At 40.4% G+C, this 18,016-nt stretch overlaps 4 protein-coding genes across 4 annotated transcripts; 1 reads left to right on the plus strand and 3 right to left on the minus strand.

Annotated features, from left to right (window-relative positions):
• Window positions 1–643: 643 nt before the first annotated feature.
• On the minus strand, window positions 644–3,046 carry LOC146478624 (adenosine receptor A2b-like). Its single transcript, XM_085111739.1, has one exon. It carries the CDS (start codon window positions 2,441–2,443, stop codon window positions 1,208–1,210), a length of 1,236 nt encoding a protein of 411 aa, XP_084967865.1. The 5' UTR covers window positions 2,444–3,046; the 3' UTR covers window positions 644–1,207.
• A 4,988-nt stretch (window positions 3,047–8,034) lies between these two features.
• On the minus strand, window positions 8,035–9,111 carry LOC146478625 (D(1)-like dopamine receptor). The gene has a single exon (XM_085111681.1). The coding sequence runs from the start codon at window positions 9,079–9,081 to the stop codon at window positions 8,035–8,037; it is 1,047 nt and encodes a 348-aa protein (XP_084967807.1). The 5' UTR covers window positions 9,082–9,111.
• Window positions 9,112–12,481: 3,370 nt separating this feature from the next.
• Window positions 12,482–14,348, plus strand: LOC146478626 (beta-1 adrenergic receptor-like). Its single transcript, XM_085111740.1, has one exon. The coding sequence runs from the start codon at window positions 12,918–12,920 to the stop codon at window positions 13,917–13,919; it is 1,002 nt and encodes a 333-aa protein (XP_084967866.1). The 5' UTR covers window positions 12,482–12,917; the 3' UTR covers window positions 13,920–14,348.
• A 261-nt stretch (window positions 14,349–14,609) lies between these two features.
• LOC146478627 (beta-1 adrenergic receptor-like) lies at window positions 14,610–17,276 on the minus strand. Its single transcript, XM_085112206.1, has one exon. The coding sequence runs from the start codon at window positions 17,264–17,266 to the stop codon at window positions 16,265–16,267; it is 1,002 nt and encodes a 333-aa protein (XP_084968332.1). The 5' UTR covers window positions 17,267–17,276; the 3' UTR covers window positions 14,610–16,264.
• Between the last annotated feature and the right edge of the window lie 740 nt (window positions 17,277–18,016).

The following is an 18,016-nucleotide window of genomic DNA, read 5'->3' on the forward strand; positions in this document are numbered from 1 at the left end:
TGAGATCTCTTACCCATCAGTTCAGAAAAAAAAGTACACTTGTATTAAACGGCCCAAACCTCGAGCTGACTGGGGCCACACGTATCTATGTAGCTTAGATGGTATAATTTTATTGCAGTACCACTCGGTACGGTGTGAAATAGAGTTTAGTTTCAAGCTCCACGTGCACGTGATCGGCTTAGAGGTTCGTTCAAACTGACTGCACATGCTTGTACGTACGACGGAGCGACACAACTTGAGAGGGGACAGTCAAATAGCAAACACCGATAATTTTGTTATTTATTTATTTATTTATTTATTTATTTATTTGTTTATCTGTTTGTTTATTTTATTTTATTTTATTGCCACAAATCAGACACACACGTTCAATACAATTTCAATTTTAAAATATCAAAAAACAAAAAGAATTGGTAATAGTGGCGAGGAGGCCTAAAGGAAACTACAAAAGTTACTTTACCAGTATAATTTGGCTCCTCAAAAACCGAGAAGGTGTTCTTCAGTTTCAAATTAGATTTATTACAGCAGTCACTAGGAAAAAGATACGTTACACGCGCGATAGAATGTTTTTCAAAACTGGTACAAATGATACAAAATCTTACAACGAGAGTCAATTCGCTCAGTAACTAATAGATGACTTAAAGTATTTTCTTGCAAGAACAGCTGCACAGGTGGAAAGACCTTCTTTTCCCGCTGTGGTAAAACCAACCAAAACAATTCTATTAATGCAATGAATCAACAATCCAAGATCAGAGGTCATACCATTTGACCAATCGAAGCTGAAAGCGCAAGAACATGTAAGCCTAGTAACCCTGGATTAGATTTTGTTCTTGATGGACTGAAACGTTCCTTCAGCATTTATGCATCAGTCATTTTCACCAGGTGCGCCATCCTCCAGGGGTGATCCTGGGCTCTATCCAGGACAAACCGGCAAAACCTCTAAAAGACCTGTTCAAATGTCCCAAGGTATATACCAAAAAGAAGTTAATTTCTTCGTTTTTGGCCTTACCTTCACTCCAATGAAATTTAATTCAGGGAAAGCTAAGTCCTATTTCTCAGTATTGCGGCAGTGACCGCTCTTTCTGTGGATCTACCATCTCATTTTTGTGTCCTCCATAGGCGCAGTTAATTATAATTTTCTCGTCTTTGCCAATAAAGCTATCATTGAAAGAAAGCCGGACAGTGCTGTAACGTGAAAATCACGACGCCGTCACTGATGCCCTGTGGTAGAATAATGCCTGATCCCCGGGACGGGCAATGTGAAAGAATTCCCCACCAATGTCCGGGTGGGGGAATAGACACTTGCGGTCCCTGACTCCACACCTCCCGATCCATTAGCCAACGCGACAACTGTTAATACACCGGGTGTTATACTGCTTCTGTCAGAATGGTTTGGCGCTGCAGCCAACATGTTACTGGGTAGCGTTGAGTTACCACTATTACTCTCTCTGGTCCGTGAACTATTAAACTGGCTGAAGATTTTACACAACGGGAAGCATTTAAGCGCGATGGAGCGCATGGTTTTGCCCATTTCAGAGTTCCGGTATCCGTAGATAATTGGATTTAGACCTGAATTGGTGTAGTGCAAGGCTTTAACAAAAGCTACCAATCTGAGTAAGCCTGGTGGCTCAGGTAAACGTTCTAATTCGTATGTCGCCAAGACAGTCACCACAAAAAACGGAAACCATGCGATCATAAAAACCCCGGTTACGAGTGCAACAGTTCCCGTTACGCGAATCTCGCGGCGCATGGTCGCACGCGCGAGCTCGGAACAAACGCGCTTCCTCGACTTGGTAGCTGTGTTGTAAATGAGAACATACACTCCAAACAGGATGATAAAGGGCCCAACGAAGCAGATGGAAAAGATAAAAGCTGTGTAACTTTCCTCCCAATGCTTAAGTTGAACTGGATAGAGTCCTCCTATGAAAGCTGATGTTCCCCACGCGAGTACTATCATCAAGTGGAAGACTCGCCTGGGTGTCCCGCGGTGTCTTATCGGCCAGACTATAGCTACGCATCTTTCTAAGCTTATGGCAATAAGCTGGAAGATCGACGCACAGCCTATGAATATATCAAACGTTATATAGAGCTCGTATGCAATGGGATGAAGTGTGATGTTAAAGTAATGGCAGCTGTACAGGTACTGCCACAACGGAATCGAAACGACTCCTACCATGGAATCCGCAGCTGCCAGACCCAGAATGAATGTATTTGCTGCGGTACGAAGCTGCCAGTTCTTCACGTAAGCCGCAATAACCAGCCCGTTTCCAAAAACAATTGCGATAAACACAAGAGCATAATACACGAGACTTATGACGAGTTCAAATGTTGTGACGCGCTTCAAGACGTTTTCATGCAACGACGTTGGAGCAAGAGTCGGAATAAGTCTCTCAAACGTCTTTGTAGAAGTGTTTCCGAGCAGCATACTTGCAAGTGTTGAAGACATACAAACCTTGAAAACAATTGTTGACTATGATTTCAAATTGGGAGAACGAAGTCACTGGACCTCATAATACGCCGAATACCTCAGGAATTTGATTTTAACGTCAGCAATGTTCTTTGGAATCATTTCCTGTATTCAATCACGTTTCTGGCATCACATGGCTTTGACCACACAACTGATTCACGCTATTGCCAACACCACGGATCCAGAGAGATACAGCTTTGTCCCACGAATCTGTGATGTTGATCAAAGTTCATCGAAATCACTGGTGTTTTAACAAAGTCGTCGGCAAAAGTCCACCTAATTGAAGACCACCCGTTTTCTTGTCAATTTCTTTGTGTATTGTAAATTTTGACAGATATATATGGCATTGTAAGTCTTTCTCCGACCTGATTTAAAATCTTTTGTATTACTTATTACCACAAACAAAGCCGGCACGGCATGCCGCGGTCTAACTCAGACGAATTATTACAATGGAATAAGCCTGAGGCTTACGCTGTGTTTTAGTTACGATGTGTTTGTTTGTAGTGATATTAATTTATTCAAGTTTTTGTCTGACAACGTACGTGGTGTTTAATGTCTCATACGAGGACTACAAAAAGATACATAGCATGTGTTTTGACCACGAAATGTCCCCATTGTTTTGACGCATGTGTAGTGGTGCCATCGCGCCGTTTCTGAAGAAAATGACGTGCGTGAGTGAGCTTAAGTATACGCACACATGAATCTGTCTTTAGACCTTCCTTTCTTTCTTTCTTTCTTTCTTTCTTCCTTTTTTTTTTTTTTTGTTTGTTTAAGTTTTAACAATTAACAATTATACCGTGAAATCGCACCGAATATCGCCGGCAGAAACTTGGCCGACGAGGTGGTAGGTCGAGTTGGCTAAACTCACGCGATGTGTAATCCGCAAGATTGAGCAGGTTAATTAACAATTATTATTTCACGAGCGCGGGTTGGATATTTATGATAGACAGGCAACGAGAAGGGCAATTTCGAGTTGAGCCAACGAGATGAGCATTTCCGAGTTGGCTATAATCATCTCGTGCACAACAAGCGCGAGTCTTGGCCGTCAACGAGGCTCAGGTAGGCCGAGTTGGCTAAAATCACGCGAGACCTTTTATATTCCGCAAGATTGAGCAGGATAATTAACAGTTATGGCACGAGCGCCATTGAATACGAGATGATACTGATAGCCAACGAGGCGCGCAGCTCTGAATTGACTATCTGTCAAGCGTGAGTGGAATAATTGTTCCTAACCTAACATTTTTCTTTCCCCTTGACGAGTACCCTTGCCATATAAGTGGGGCATAGTTTAATGGTATTTTTTAAAAACTGGATCACTATACAATACAATTCCAGGGATTTGATTTCATGGTATATGAGCCATTACACCATGCCCGAGAAAAAGCGACCATTAAATTGTCTTGTGGATGTTCGTTGCAAAGCGAAATCAGTAAGATCTAGCAATATGTCTTGATTGTTTTTAATAATTATTTCACTCGTGCTAGTTGGATATGAGATGATTATTGCCAACTCTGCGCTACGCGCCTCGCTGGCTATTTATCGTCTCGTATCCAACGCTCGCTCATAGAATAATTGTTAAATATAACGTGGCCCAATCTGCAAGCACGTCGAGACTACCTTAAATGTGCCCTCGTCTATAAATGTATCCACGGAATGGCGCCTGCATACCTGCTGACGGAATTTAAGCATGCTCACCAAATCCACGCCTATTACACCAGGCATCGTGACCAGTTACGACTGCCCCGAGCTAAATTAAAACAACCAAGTACCAGGGAAGCTTCAGGATTAATGGTGCGCGTGCTTACAATTCTTTGCCGCGTAATATTAGATCAGCAACTGACTTTAGTATGTTCAAATCCCTGGCGAAACGCCACTTCAAGCGCTTCTGTACGGAATCCCATTAATAATAGTGCGTCTCTGTGTATCTTATTAGTGTGCTATTTTGTATTGATTTTGTTTATATTTATTTCCTATTTAACCAGGACTCTGTTTAAACTAGCTATGCTAAACCAGATTTCCTGTATAAATAAAGAAATAAAAAAATAAAAAAAATAAACCAATCAAACCGCTGGAACAGCGTTATCCAATGAGTCAGTTTAGAATAACGGCCTTTGTATGTTTAAAAAACATGTTATGTATTATCTTTTTGCATTGTCAAAAATTTGTATATTTAGACGCGAGCAGTCTCCTGTGCATATAGGATACAAAAAAACTTTTTCTCGGTGCGCATGCGTAAATCGCTCAATGCAACGTAATAAAGCGTCACACTTTTTGAAAACCTGAGCGGAAGTCATCGTCGGAGTAAGGGGTATTTAGTCCTGATTTTGAAGCCTGCAAAAAGTGATTGTTACGATTCGATCCTGGCGACTTTAATGGTTAGTCTAATGTCCGTCGGGAAGGTTGCCGAAGTCCGTCAGTGTCAACTCGGAAAGTTAATTCAGTTTCAGTATAATTTCAGTACTACACTAACCCAGATGATCACAAAGCCGGTACGTACTTATAAACCAAATGCTATGGTAAGGCGTATGCACGTGATAGATTGTTGGATAACGCTTTCATAAAAGAGGCATGCGATAACGGCTTTGTAAACGGGATGCTTAACAATTATTCCACGAGCGCGCGTTGGATATGAAATGATAGATAGGCAACGAGGCGCGTAGCGCCGAGTTGGCTATAATCATCTCATATCCAACAAGCGTGAGTGGAATAATTGTTTTATTAAAAACTATCGAGAAATGTTGCTAGATCTTTCCAAGAGAGCATCTCTTGATCTTACTGATTTTGCTTTGCAAGAACAACCAGAAGACAATTTAATGGTCGCTATTTCTTGGGCACGGTATAATGGCTCATATACCATGGCCGCTAAGCCAATCAAATCCCTGGAATTGCACTATACAATGATCGAGTTTTTTATAATTAACTTAAATTAACTTGTTGAAACATGCAGGTCATGGAACTAAAATAAATGATTTTTGGTCAAACTGAAAACGAAACGAATCAATATTGAAAAAAGTTTTCCCAACTGGCATCATGCAAGAGAAGGGTGATAAAACATTGATGAGATTATGCATTTTGATCAATATAGCCCCCTTTTTTAAACAAAGAAGGTTGAGGATGGTACACTCTTGCAAAATTTTATCAACAAGGCGAAAGTCGAGAGTGGTAACCTTGGAGCGATTCCAAACGAGGCGATTTGCTTACACTCCTTGCTTTATGCGGCTTTCGTCTTAACTAGACGCGTTACAAGATACTCAGCTATAACGCTTTGCTCGGTCACATTCATATTTTTTAGTTAAAAGAAAAGATCGATTTCCACAATGAATTTATCCGGTGCAGAATTACGTTCAAATATGACTCCTCTGTAACAAGGGGTCAAGGAGTATCAACCAAGCGAATGATATAAGCCCTTATTAATTTAGTTCACTAATAAAGGCTTATATCATTCGCTGGGTTGATACTCCTCATGTCATTTTAGTCGTTATTCTAAGAATAAGGCTGACCTTGTCATGACAACAAACAAAATCAATGACATCGGAGATTCTAGGAATTGCGCAGCTATCACTGCTCGGTGAAAAGACTTCGCTAAACGAGTTTCTTCGCAAGTTGCTGAGTCGATATGAATCTAGACGATATGAGACGGTATCACCAGATTACGGAACAAGAATATCAGCGAAGGAAAAAAAAAGAGAGAAGAAGAACCGAGAGACAGAATGAAGAATGCAAAAAGAACATGACGATTTTTGCACAGCTAACTTTCTGTTGGTTTTGCGCAAGCGGTTGCTTTGAAAGTCAGCCAAAAAAAGTCGTTTGTGCAGCATCGCTGTCTGGGATGCAATATGGGGGAATATTGACTCTTTATTCTGCGGTAAATTCTAGTTCCCTTGGTCTTGGAATTGGTATACCAGCGGTCGTACTGGGTACAATCACGGCAGTCGGTCTGAGTGCTCATGAGCTGGAAGTAAGTGATTGCTGCCGTGAGTCTGTCGAGTCATCCGCATCCTCTGCTCCTGTGGAAGTTCAGCCCGGATTAACTGTTGGTCCCCCGGCTATCATATCTCAGCCACGCTAAACTACAAGCAGCAAGCCAACGAGCTCCTCTGGCGGAAACAAGTACGAAGTAGGAACTCAAGAGCAAACAAAGCGACTCCAGAACAAATCCGTTAAGAAATAGCATCTACTTAATCTCTACCTGCCTATAATCTATACAAAATCACAGACAGGGCATTTGTGTTTCAGTTGTCTTTTTAAATATTATTTTCCTTCTTTTTTTATTTTAGTGAATAATTATTTTTGTAGCAATCAACGGTAGGTTCGTTTGTGGACAGAGCTGGATCAGTAATATTCAGTTTCCAAGAATTTCTCAATGCACGTCAGCTCGTATGATTTTACCAGTGTAAAATACTTTGTAGTTTGGTAGATTTAATGAAGTTTGCAACTCAGTGAAACGTTTCGCCTTTATTTTCAGTAACCGTTTAGCTAATGGCGATACAAATGCATGGCGTTCTCATTGACTGCCATTAACATTGTAGAAACATGTTAGACGTAATACTACGTAATTGATGTATTAAGTGGAGTTTTCGTTATTCTCCTTCTTGTTTGTTGTCATTTTCCTGGTTTATTAGTGGTTATATTGCTCTAAAGTAAAAATATCATCAGCTTTTTGCACGGGTATCTTATGTTATCATCTCACAGCGCCTTGACTGAAATAATTTCTCTTTAAACGCTTACATATTCTCATGCCAAAGGGTGCAATTCATCAGTTACAACACTTATACAACCGTTGATCTGAACTATAGCTATACTGATAAAATCAGGTTCAAAATAATTTTTGCGTGGGGCATAGATGTTTTCCTGATGTCGACTACTAACAGTTGACACCAATCGACGCAGGAATTAAGGAAGTACAAAGTTCGGCCAACGTCGTTTCCAGGGTCCCCCTTTCCATGAAATCGAGGCACGGCACACACTTGCCGCTGGAAACGTCGTGTCTGTTTGCTGCGCATTGGTAACCCATTTTGCTTTTAAATTGAGATAGTAAAATACAGACGTGGACGGCAAAACTGATTCTTACGACAGTGAATCGAAAGAAAAAAAGAAAGAAAGAAAAAACAACGAACTAGCTGCATCGGTATGGAAATATAAAAAATATGTAAAGAAACTGCTGATATTTCGGTTTGAAAAACAAACTTCTACGGGGTAACACTGAAACAGAATTAGTAAATAAGTTCTAATGAATGTAAAATGAGCTAAAAACCGTGAAGAAGTTTGTTACCAAAACCGATGATACCGGGCAATTTTTGTGCTGGAGATCAATTTATATTTTTATGTCCAATGTTTTCTTTTCGTCCTCATTTTCTTTTACTGCCTAGAGGATCAGTTTTGTCATCTGTATTTTATTGTATCAACTGTTTTCCTAATCCATGTCTGCAAAACTCGGTCACTTTTCAAAAGGGTGCCAGTGGTCTAACTGGCACTAAGATTTGGCTGCGCTGCTCTCCAACGTAACCTTGTGCTTTAAAATAACTTTTCCCGACGTATGTACTAGCATTGTTTTGTATGCTGTTGTAGATTCACAGTTGCGTTTCATCATGATCATGTAGGACTGATTCAAGTTCATTTTGATGTCCTATGCTAGTTTCTTGTCTCAGTGGGGCTATTATAACTGGAGCGACCCGTCGTGCGCGCTGCGCCGCCAAAGCACGTCCACACGGGCCAAGAAGACGGATAAACGTTTTTCTCATGTCAGCATCACGGAAGGCGTACACCATTGGGTTCATAGCGCTGTTACAATACTGCAGCCATTTTGCAAACGCGAGAAACGGAGTCAATGTTTTGAGGGGAACGCAACGCGGACAAAAAACCGAGATTGTACAGATAGTGAAGAATGATGACCAAGAAACCAAGAACATTGCAGTAACCAGTGCGAGAGTAAGCGCGGTACGCCTTTGTTTGTTTATATTCTTACGAATCTTAGTATTTTCTACCGAGTCTTGTATCGTACATGTCGGAAGGTTTGCAATGAGCGTTCGAGCCACTTTGAAAATAGAGTAGTTCACCAGGCTAATGAGAATTCCCGGTCCTACGTAGCCTACAAGCAAGAGAAACGGGGTGTAGATTCTGTGAGGGTTATTACTTGCTGCTCTATCCAGCGCTGGTCGAATTGCCGCAATCGCAAAAGCCGTAAGCCAAGCTCCACAGAGTACGAGTGAATAATGCACTGTAGAAAGTGTCTCGTATACAAACGGCCGCGAAATCGCGAGCCATCGTTCCAGACTGACTGTTGTCAGGTGGAAAATTGAAGCGAGCGCGCTGAAAATGTCGAAAGACAGGAAAAAAGTGTTGAGAGGTCCTTTCTGGACGCGTCTTAGGCTGATGTACATCCACAGTGGTAAAGAGACGCATCCAACTAACAGATCGGAGATTGCCAAACTAACGAGGATGGTGTATGTTCCAGTTCGAATCCTTGAGTTGGAAAAATATGCCACAACAACGAATACATTCCCCGTGATTATTACAAACATAATGGCAAGGCATAGCGCTATCTGGATAGCGGTGCTCACAGAAACGTCAACTGCGGTTTCCTTGGAGAAGTCCGTTTCGTTTGCGTCTCCAGTCATTAGTAACGACTTGCGATGTTGAAGTTTGAAGCGAAGTTCCACCAAATCCAGAATTTCTCCAGCTAGTGAATTGTTGCTGTCGAAGTTCTAAATGTCATTGACGTTGTTGTTTTTTTTTTTTAAATCGTCAATGATGATCGAGAACGTGGTGAGAAAACAGCTTTGGTTGTCGACTGTCGATTTTAGACTCCATACTCACCAGCAGTGAAAACCGGTCCTGACACAAAACTAAACAGCTTGAATCTAAACGGATGCCAAACCAGCGCTTGTCTTTTATCACACTACAACAATAGCAGTGATGCTTCTCTTTAAAGATAGGAACCACCACTCACCTTTTTAGATTAACACTTAGGGCTCTTTTTCAACTATGATGTTGAAAATTGAAAAGCGATCTCCACTTTTTCTTTGTCAAGTGGTTGAAGGTGTCCCTGCCCTCAGCTGATTTCAAAATAACCTATGAAAATTGGACTTAAACGCTTTGTTTTCTTTGTCACTAGAAAAGGAAGCCTATTCACAAGGAAGGAAACAGATAGTCTTCCTTTTAATCAATTCAAAGTTCAGTTGCATACACAGCTGCTCAAGAAGTTCGAATAAATCTATATAAATGCAAATGATCTGAAAAGGCCCTCCATTGTTCACTAATAGCACTTGATTAAAAGACAACTATTAATACAAGCTTATTTTGCTATCTTGTAAATTTGAATTTATATTTTAGGAAAGGAGATGATTGAAAATGTTTGAATTGTTCAGTCTGCACATAAAGCATTAAAATCAAACGTCAGAATTAGAAACTGCACGGCGTTGTACTATCAAACAACCGGGCCATGCATTCATCGCTAAACTGTTGACAAAGCACAAGTTTAAGCTGTCAAGAAAATGAAAGCCATCTTTCAGCTTTCAAGGGAAATGATTTTAAAAGCCTCTGGTGTGTATTTAAGTTGTTAAATAACTGAACAAGTTTGAATTTGTTTCTTTTGTGAATTATAATTTCCCGTTACGAGGCAAATAAACGTTAATAAAATTCCTCAAAGAAAAAGCTAAACGCAGGAAGCGCGTCAACCTCCCATCCGAAACGTCGGACTCTGATAAACATTCATTCCGGCTCTGAATTACGTATCGTTTTGTAAGTTTTCACGTTATATGCTCTGATAAAATTCCTTCTGGGACATCTGGAAACTAACTGAATCAAATATTTAATGGTGTATCGCAGTTTTGATCGTCAAAGCGAAAATGTAGTGAGTGACAAGTCGACTACATTTCGTTCTCTTTCGAGATTTGTTTGATGTAAAGGTGTGATATAGCACAAACAAAACCTTAGCTAGGAATATTGGCACCTTAAGATCCATTTATTTACATACTTAACTGTCAAAAGCTCTTCAGCGAAGCTTTTCAAGAACTGATTAAACTACATCATTAGCTCAAAAAAATTAAATTAAAAAAAAATTTAAAAAAGGCAAAGTTTAAACAAAACTTACCCGGCCCAAATTGATAGTCATGGACAGGCCTAATAACTTTTCTTTTCTTTCCTCTTTTCTTTTTTTTTTTTTTTTTTTGTTTGATTATCGTCCTTGTCACCGCAATTCCCCATTTCGTTCATTTTCCATTTTTCTCCCATGAAAGCGATTTAAAACAACGTGAAACGTAACGCCGCGCCAGAACTGAGAAACATGGTGCATAGATTATATCATAGTATTTCGTTTTACTTTCAAGCCTAAATAACCTTTTTGTCATAAACACTGGGCTTTTCCAGTCAGACCCGGTAAAAGATACGAATGTTTGGTTTTATCAGGAGTTGATAAGGTGACTTTTCGAGCGTTATCCCTTCCTCAGAGCCAATTCACTCGGGCGAAGAGCTAACGCTCGAAATGTGCATTCTGGAATCTCAGTTTACGGTGGCCAAATTACCTTTGTTATCAACTACAACCAAACGTTTATTTTCTCGGCCCCCAATGCAAAATAAACGAATGGCAAAATAAACGAGTTGAATTGAATTGAATTGAATTGAGTGCAGGCACCACCCCCTTACCCGAAAAAGATAGACTGGGTATCCAGAAATGTGGATATGTTGCACTGAGATTGGAAAATAGACGTACAGAGCTCGCAAACACGAAATTGAAAGCCTGAAAAGCTTTTACCCCAAGCCCCCCCCCCCCCCCCCACCCCTACAACATACAAAAGTTAATAACTCAGTTATATGTGTCTTCTTTTACCAGTTAGTTTACATTTCGCAAAACGCTTGTAAAATGGAACAATTATCTCCAAAAACAATTTTCTTGGCAGGTAATCATACGCACGATATAAGCTGCTAATCAAAAAATTTAAATTTATAACAAGCAGAGTTTTATTATCAAATACGATATGAAAAATTGCGCAATTTAGTCCGGGATACATTATCGGGAAACTTTGTTATGAAAACTAGATTTACATTTAATTATTTAATCGCTTTTCCCAGAGCCAAATTAGGTAAACCAGTACATTCGTTTAACATCAATAAAATGCTTCTTGGTCGTTACTTGTTAACTGAGGTTAAGATTTTCAATTTTGTTAACCATTCTGCGGAAGAGAAACAAATGCCATCCGGCGAACTGTTTTCGAGATTCTATTTCTGCAACCTACCGAATAGCCTTTGATAATTTTATATATCAGTACTACAAAAAAGCATTTTGGCCAAAATCCTTAGAAAAACGGAATTGAACAAAGATAAGCCCAGTAATGCAATTAAAAGACAGTTTGTCTCATAACAAGTTACCGCTAAAAATTAACTCCACAAAACCGATCAACGTCTTATCATTGAACTTTGGGTGAACCGAAGTCACCGAGGCGCGGTCCACGCCGATCGTTTCCATCAGGTCATCCACACGAATCCGTTTTCATTTTTTTTGTAGAGTCCGCGTGTAAACAGTTGAAAGTTATTGAAAAACGCCATTTTCTAGATGTCGTTACGTCAACGCTTTCAAAAACGTTTCAAAAATTTTCACCGTCTACTGTACACGTAAAGAATAAATCCGCTTTCTCGGCAGTCTTCATTTTGCAGAGCTAGTGTTTTCAAAACATTTTTTTGTTGTTGTTGTTGTTGTTGTTGTTGATAACTTTTTTAACGATCGAAAACAAAGACCTTAGTGACTGATATAAGACTTTCTGAAAGATGGGGCCGCCGGAACGAGAAAAAAGAAAGATGCCCAGCTAGAGTGAAACATCAGATCATTAATTGAATACTGTCGGTTCTCTTGATCCTACCCTTCAGGGTTACCTGTGAAGCAATCTAAGCATTCTGGAACAAAGAATTGAGGTTCGTACAGAAATAAATTCGTTTGAACCAAATCTGTGACCTTTGATTTGTGCCAACGATGCAAGGTCCCAGGTTCAAATCTCTAGCCCCTACAATCTTTTTTCCTTTTTGCTTTTTGCTTTGAAACTGCGAAGTTTGACAGTTTGATATTTAAGATCGCTATCAGGAAACCAAATTAGCAACATTAATTTTAAGTCATCTCATGACAAGAAATTTGAACGATAGATAAACAAGCCACGTATGATACAAGAAACAGATGGGAAGTGGTATAATTTTGCTAAAGGTTTCCTCGCTGATTTCATCCGGATACTCGAAGCTTATAAACTTTCAGCCCAGCATCAAGGAGTATTTAACATCTTGCTAAAAATTTGAGTAGTTATCGTTTCTTCCTTCTTCGGTTTCGTGATGCTTTCGCGACGGAATTTAGCTGATGATATCATTAACGAAAAGATAACTGTTTGAATGACGTTACTATAAATTATTGTTAAATCGAGCTTCATTGTCAGCGGTGCTCAGTTTTTGGGAGCGTTCTATCTACTGGAACAAGATGTCTTCCTCTGCAAGGAACGCGAGCGAACTGCAAAGCAACGTAACTGAAGAATGGCAGTTTCTGACTCGTCGACGTGTTATTTTAGCTCCATCAATCCTTCTTATGCTTGCCATATTATTTGGCAATTCTCTTGTTATTGCTTCTTACAAGACCAACAGGAGATTGAGAACTCGAACAAACGCGTTTCTTGTCAGTTTATCCATCTCCGATTTCCTGGTTGGAAGCATATCTCTGCCGATGTGGATCTACATGATCGGCACAGAGAAAAACCTTTGGAACGTTTCTGCAATTTTTGTGGCTCTTTTTAAAAACTTCGATGTTTTCTCAGCACTCGCATCCATTTTCCACTTGACTGCGATAAGCGTGGAGCGATACATTGCAGTTTCGCGACCGTTTTATTACAAGAGCTTGCCATCTCTCTTTCACCGAGCGTTGATAGCATCTGCGTGGTCCACCGCTGGTTTCCTAGCTTCTCTGTCTTTCTTTACTGCTTTAGAAAAAGTTTGGAGCAGCAGAATCTACTCCGTGGTGTTGTTAATCTGTGGCTTCGCTGGTCCCACCGCTGTTATCACGTGTATGTACGTTGGCGTTTTTGCAGTAGCGCGATCTCTACTGAAACGCTTCCCATCTCACGCTACGAGTCAGCAGCGTAGATGCAGCTTGAAGCAATACTATCAGGGAGAGAGAAAAGTGGCTATCACTGTTGCCCTCATAACTTGCTTGTTTATCGTTGCATGGGTACCATTTTTCGCGGTGTCGGTTACTGCTGCCTTCTGCCTAAATTGCCCTCCTTCGTCACCAGATACTCTCTTTGCACTCATCGCCATCGTTAAGAGTGTGCATTACATGAACAGCGCCGTTAACCCACTTGTGTATGCACGCCGAGATCAGGAAATGAGAAGGACATTTTTAAGATTGTTGGGTTTGCGGTGGTGCGGCATTTGTCGATTTGACTTTGAAGAGGAAACTTCTTGGGGATTTCCACTGCGGACTTTATAATTGAACTGTGACATGTTTAGTATAAATGAAATGTAAATATTTGATAATATAACACAAACTCGTATTAGCAGAGATTGAAGAGACTTTCACAATCCCAAATGGCGAACAGCTGCGTCACGTTGTTCGTGCTACCTCGATCTCCTGCATTCAAGGTAGACATGATAACCACTACGCCACGGGCGAACCCACAGGGGCAGCGAACGAAATGGCATAGCTTATTCTTATTATTCCTTTGGTACATGGTTGGATTGAAAACTGTTTCGGTTCAACAAAACCAAAACTCTTTACATTCAGTCTCGAATTTGGCATACTTTCCTGCGCTTGACGCCGTCTGTTTTTATTGACCTTTATTACATGTTTTCCCACGCTTGGTGCCATATGCATGCCCGTTGTTTCCTGCGTTTGGTACTTGTTCCATGTTTTCCCGCGCTTGGCACTTGTTCCTTGTTTTCCCGCGCTTAACACTGGTTGCATGCATGTTTTCCCGCGCTTGACACTGGTTGCATGCATGCTTTCCCGCGCAGTTGGCACCGAGCGCACTCACGCACTGGCTCATAATTAGCCTTCGTTGTTTTTTATGAATTATTATGAATACCGAAAGAGAGCCTTTGTTCAAAATGTGCATGTTATTGGTGAACTCCATCAACTGTGTTTTGTTTGTTTAGTCTGATATGACTGTATTCATTTTGATTTTGAGACTGTGCCTGTAGAGAACTATGGATCGAAATTGTCGGATTGATTCAACTGGAATATTAACTAAAAAGAATGTTATGACAGGACATGATATCTTTATTTGAATAGGGTAGCGCCTTCAGCTAATTTACAATGAAATTACTGTTATCAACGGAGGCCCTTTATACAAATAATATCATATGCTAAAAATCAATGAACTATAACTAAAATTATTATAAATTAAAAAAACAAATAAAATGATAATAAGCTAATTCACAAATTACGATTATATACAATACAGCCATGATAATAAACCGACTTCTTGGTGCATTTTAGCTTAACACTGGGGACATATAGATGATGGCTTTGCCTTGTCGTCCTTGCTACAATATCTCTGTAAAAGTGAAATATCTATTAAAAAGTTGAGGAACATGCCCCTGAAGGCAACGCTTTACCAATTTTAACACGTGCTTCTCGCGCCGTAATTCAAGAGTGTCATAGTGAAGGTATTTGATTGCTTCGTCACTACTTGATGTTCGCATACTTGATGTTCGCATATTTATACGGGCGGCACGCCTCTGAAGCCTCTCTAAATGATCTGCACTAACCCTGCCACAACAGCCCCGGACTAGATCACAATAGTCGAGGACCGGTAAAATGAAGGATTTGTATATTGAATCTATGATAGATGCATTTTTTCAGTCTGTGACAGAGCTAATCTCGTACCCAGATTTCGACGTTCCCGAACCAAATGAGATCTGGCTACGAGATTATGCCATACTCGGAAAAAGAAAATCCGAGTTCTCCCAACAGAAGTCGAACCTATTACCTTATTATAACAACTGGTTAAATGGGAGAAAGATCCTCGCAGTCAGTGCGCAACTTTTAAAGCAGTTGAGAAAAGAAAGCCTGAAAAGAATTCAGGCTTGAACGGGATTCGAACAGCTGGGTGAGGTGGTGTGCCAAGATCACGCTTCATACGAAAATCAAGCCGGATCGATAAAGATTATTTCATGCATTTCTACTTTGTGGTCGTTCACACAATGGTAGGTAGGCGGTGGTTTGGTTCTATAACTGCGTTTACTGATAGATTACTGTCTCAGTAAAGCCGAGCAAAGCATTTAACCTTCGTAAGACTAGCTAACTTACATTTTTTTTTTATACAGCTTAAGTCTTTCCCGCCAAAGCGCACACATTCATTGGCTAGTTTATTAGTCACATGACATCTAATTATAGAACCGTTTGCCGCCAAAAGCCCATGAGCGTGTAATATTGCGAAAACTATGACGGCAGAGAGTAACAGTGACCTATTACCCACGAATGTTGCCCTATTTTGCACGTAAAAAGGGCGTGAGTGAGGATGGCCTGATGTTTTCTCAAGATTCAGCGCATTTTTAAAAGTTTTGTTCGTCTTTTGTTTTCCCGTTTGATCTATTTAATGTATTTGTTGCGCTATATAACAAATTAATCTCAATGTTTGAGATTGACATTGAGATTCTCGGAACACCTGATCTAAAAGCCACACCGCACAGCTACCGGCAATGTTTTGTTTGGATTGCATTATTCCATGATAAGAACTGTTTTTCCCAAAATCATAACTGCGCAGAAATACTCCTGGAGCCAGCACCGTCCTTAAAAGCTAAAAACGAACTCAGTTTGGTGCCACACTTCAGTTATAAATCTTGCAGCGGAAATGTTGCAGGTGTTTCTTCTTCAAAGTCAAGTCGGCAAATGCCGCACCACCGCACACCCAACAATCTTAAAAATGTCCTTCTCATTTCCTGGTCTCGGCGTGCATACACAAGTGGGTTAACGGCGCTGTTCATGTAGTGCACACTCTTAACGATGGCGATGAGTGCAAAGAGATTATCTGGTGATGAAGGAAGGCAATTGAGGCAGAAGGCAGCAGTAACTGACACCGCGAAAAATGGTACCCATGCAGCGATAAACAAGCAAGTTATGAGGCCGACAGTGATAGCCACTTTCCTCTCTCCCTGATAGTACTGCCTCAAGCTGCCTCTATGCTGCTGACTCGTAGCGTGAGATGGGAAGCGTTTCAGTAGAGATCGCGCTACTGCAAAAACGCCAACGTACATACACGTGATAACAACGGTGGGACCAGCGAAACCACAGACTAACAGCACCACGGAATAGATTCTGCTGCTCCAAGCTTTTTCCAATGCAGTAAAGAAAGACAGAGAAGCTAAGAAACCAGCGGCGGACCATGCAGATGCTATCAACGCTCGGTGAAAGAGAGATGGCAAGCTCTTGTAATAAAACGGTCGCGAAACTGCAATGTATCGCTCCACACTTATTGCAGTCAAATGAAAAACAGAGGCTAGCGCTGAGAAAACATCAAAACTTTTAAAAAGAGCCGCAAATACGGCAGAAACGTTCCAAAGGTTTTTCTCTGTGCCTTTCATGTAGATCCACATCGGCAGAGATATGCTTCCAACCAGGAAATCGGAGATGGATAAACTGACGAGAAACGCGTTTGTTCGAGTTCTCAATCTCCTGTTGGTCTTGTAAGAAGCAATAACAAGAGAATTGCCAAATAATATGGCAAGCATAAGAAGGATTGATGGAGCTAAAAGAACACGCCAAAAAGTCGAATCGGCGTGGCTTTTGTCGGTGCTGTTTTTCATCCAGCTTGTGTTGTCTGAAGAGGATATCATTTTGAACCTTGTGTAGTTTAAATTCAAATGTGCATACAAATTATTGCCGTTAACGTTGGTAAGCCTTGATTAATAATGGAAGCGAGTCCCCTTTACGCCTCGAGCGAGATGGGAGGAAGATTTCCTCTCAGGCATTGTTATGGTCGGACACCCGCGGTTACGGAAGAAAAAGCTAACTAAACCATAAAAAATATTGTATGTTTCCGAAAGTCTACTTAAAGTCGAAAAGAGAGCAGCGAGGCTTTAGCCAAAAAGATCACAGGAAAAAAATTGAAATTACCACCTGTCTAGGATGACTTAGGTAAATTTATGGTTCCTCCTTAGCATTTTTCATACGAGATAGCCGCAATTCTGTCAAATCGTGACACAAAGTTGACAATTTACATCTTTTAAAAAAGAACTAAACAATGCCACACTGAGTTTGAGTTTAATTACTATATTTTAAATATTGTATTGGGTTTCTCTGATAAGAATTGTTTTCCGCAACGAATAATTATATAAATTAGTTCGTTTCCTTGCTCTTAAAGCCAATCATTCATTCTTCGTTATTTTAACTGAACGAAGTTGACAGTTGTTTCCATATTGAACAATTATAATTTTTTCCTTGAGCTGTGAACAACTGAATCATTTACTCAAAAATTACAATGGAAATTAATTTTTCTTACCCTTGCACTCCAACAGCTATGAAAGGAAAGTGCAAGAAAGATGTCAACCGCTCACGTCACAAGCGTCCTTGCTGTCATTTTGTGT

Source organism: Pavona decussata, unplaced genomic scaffold (genome assembly GCF_977016875.1).
Source record: "Pavona decussata unplaced genomic scaffold, jaPavDecu1.1 SCAFFOLD_64, whole genome shotgun sequence".
Classification (NCBI taxonomy): domain Eukaryota; kingdom Metazoa; phylum Cnidaria; class Anthozoa; order Scleractinia; family Agariciidae; genus Pavona; species Pavona decussata.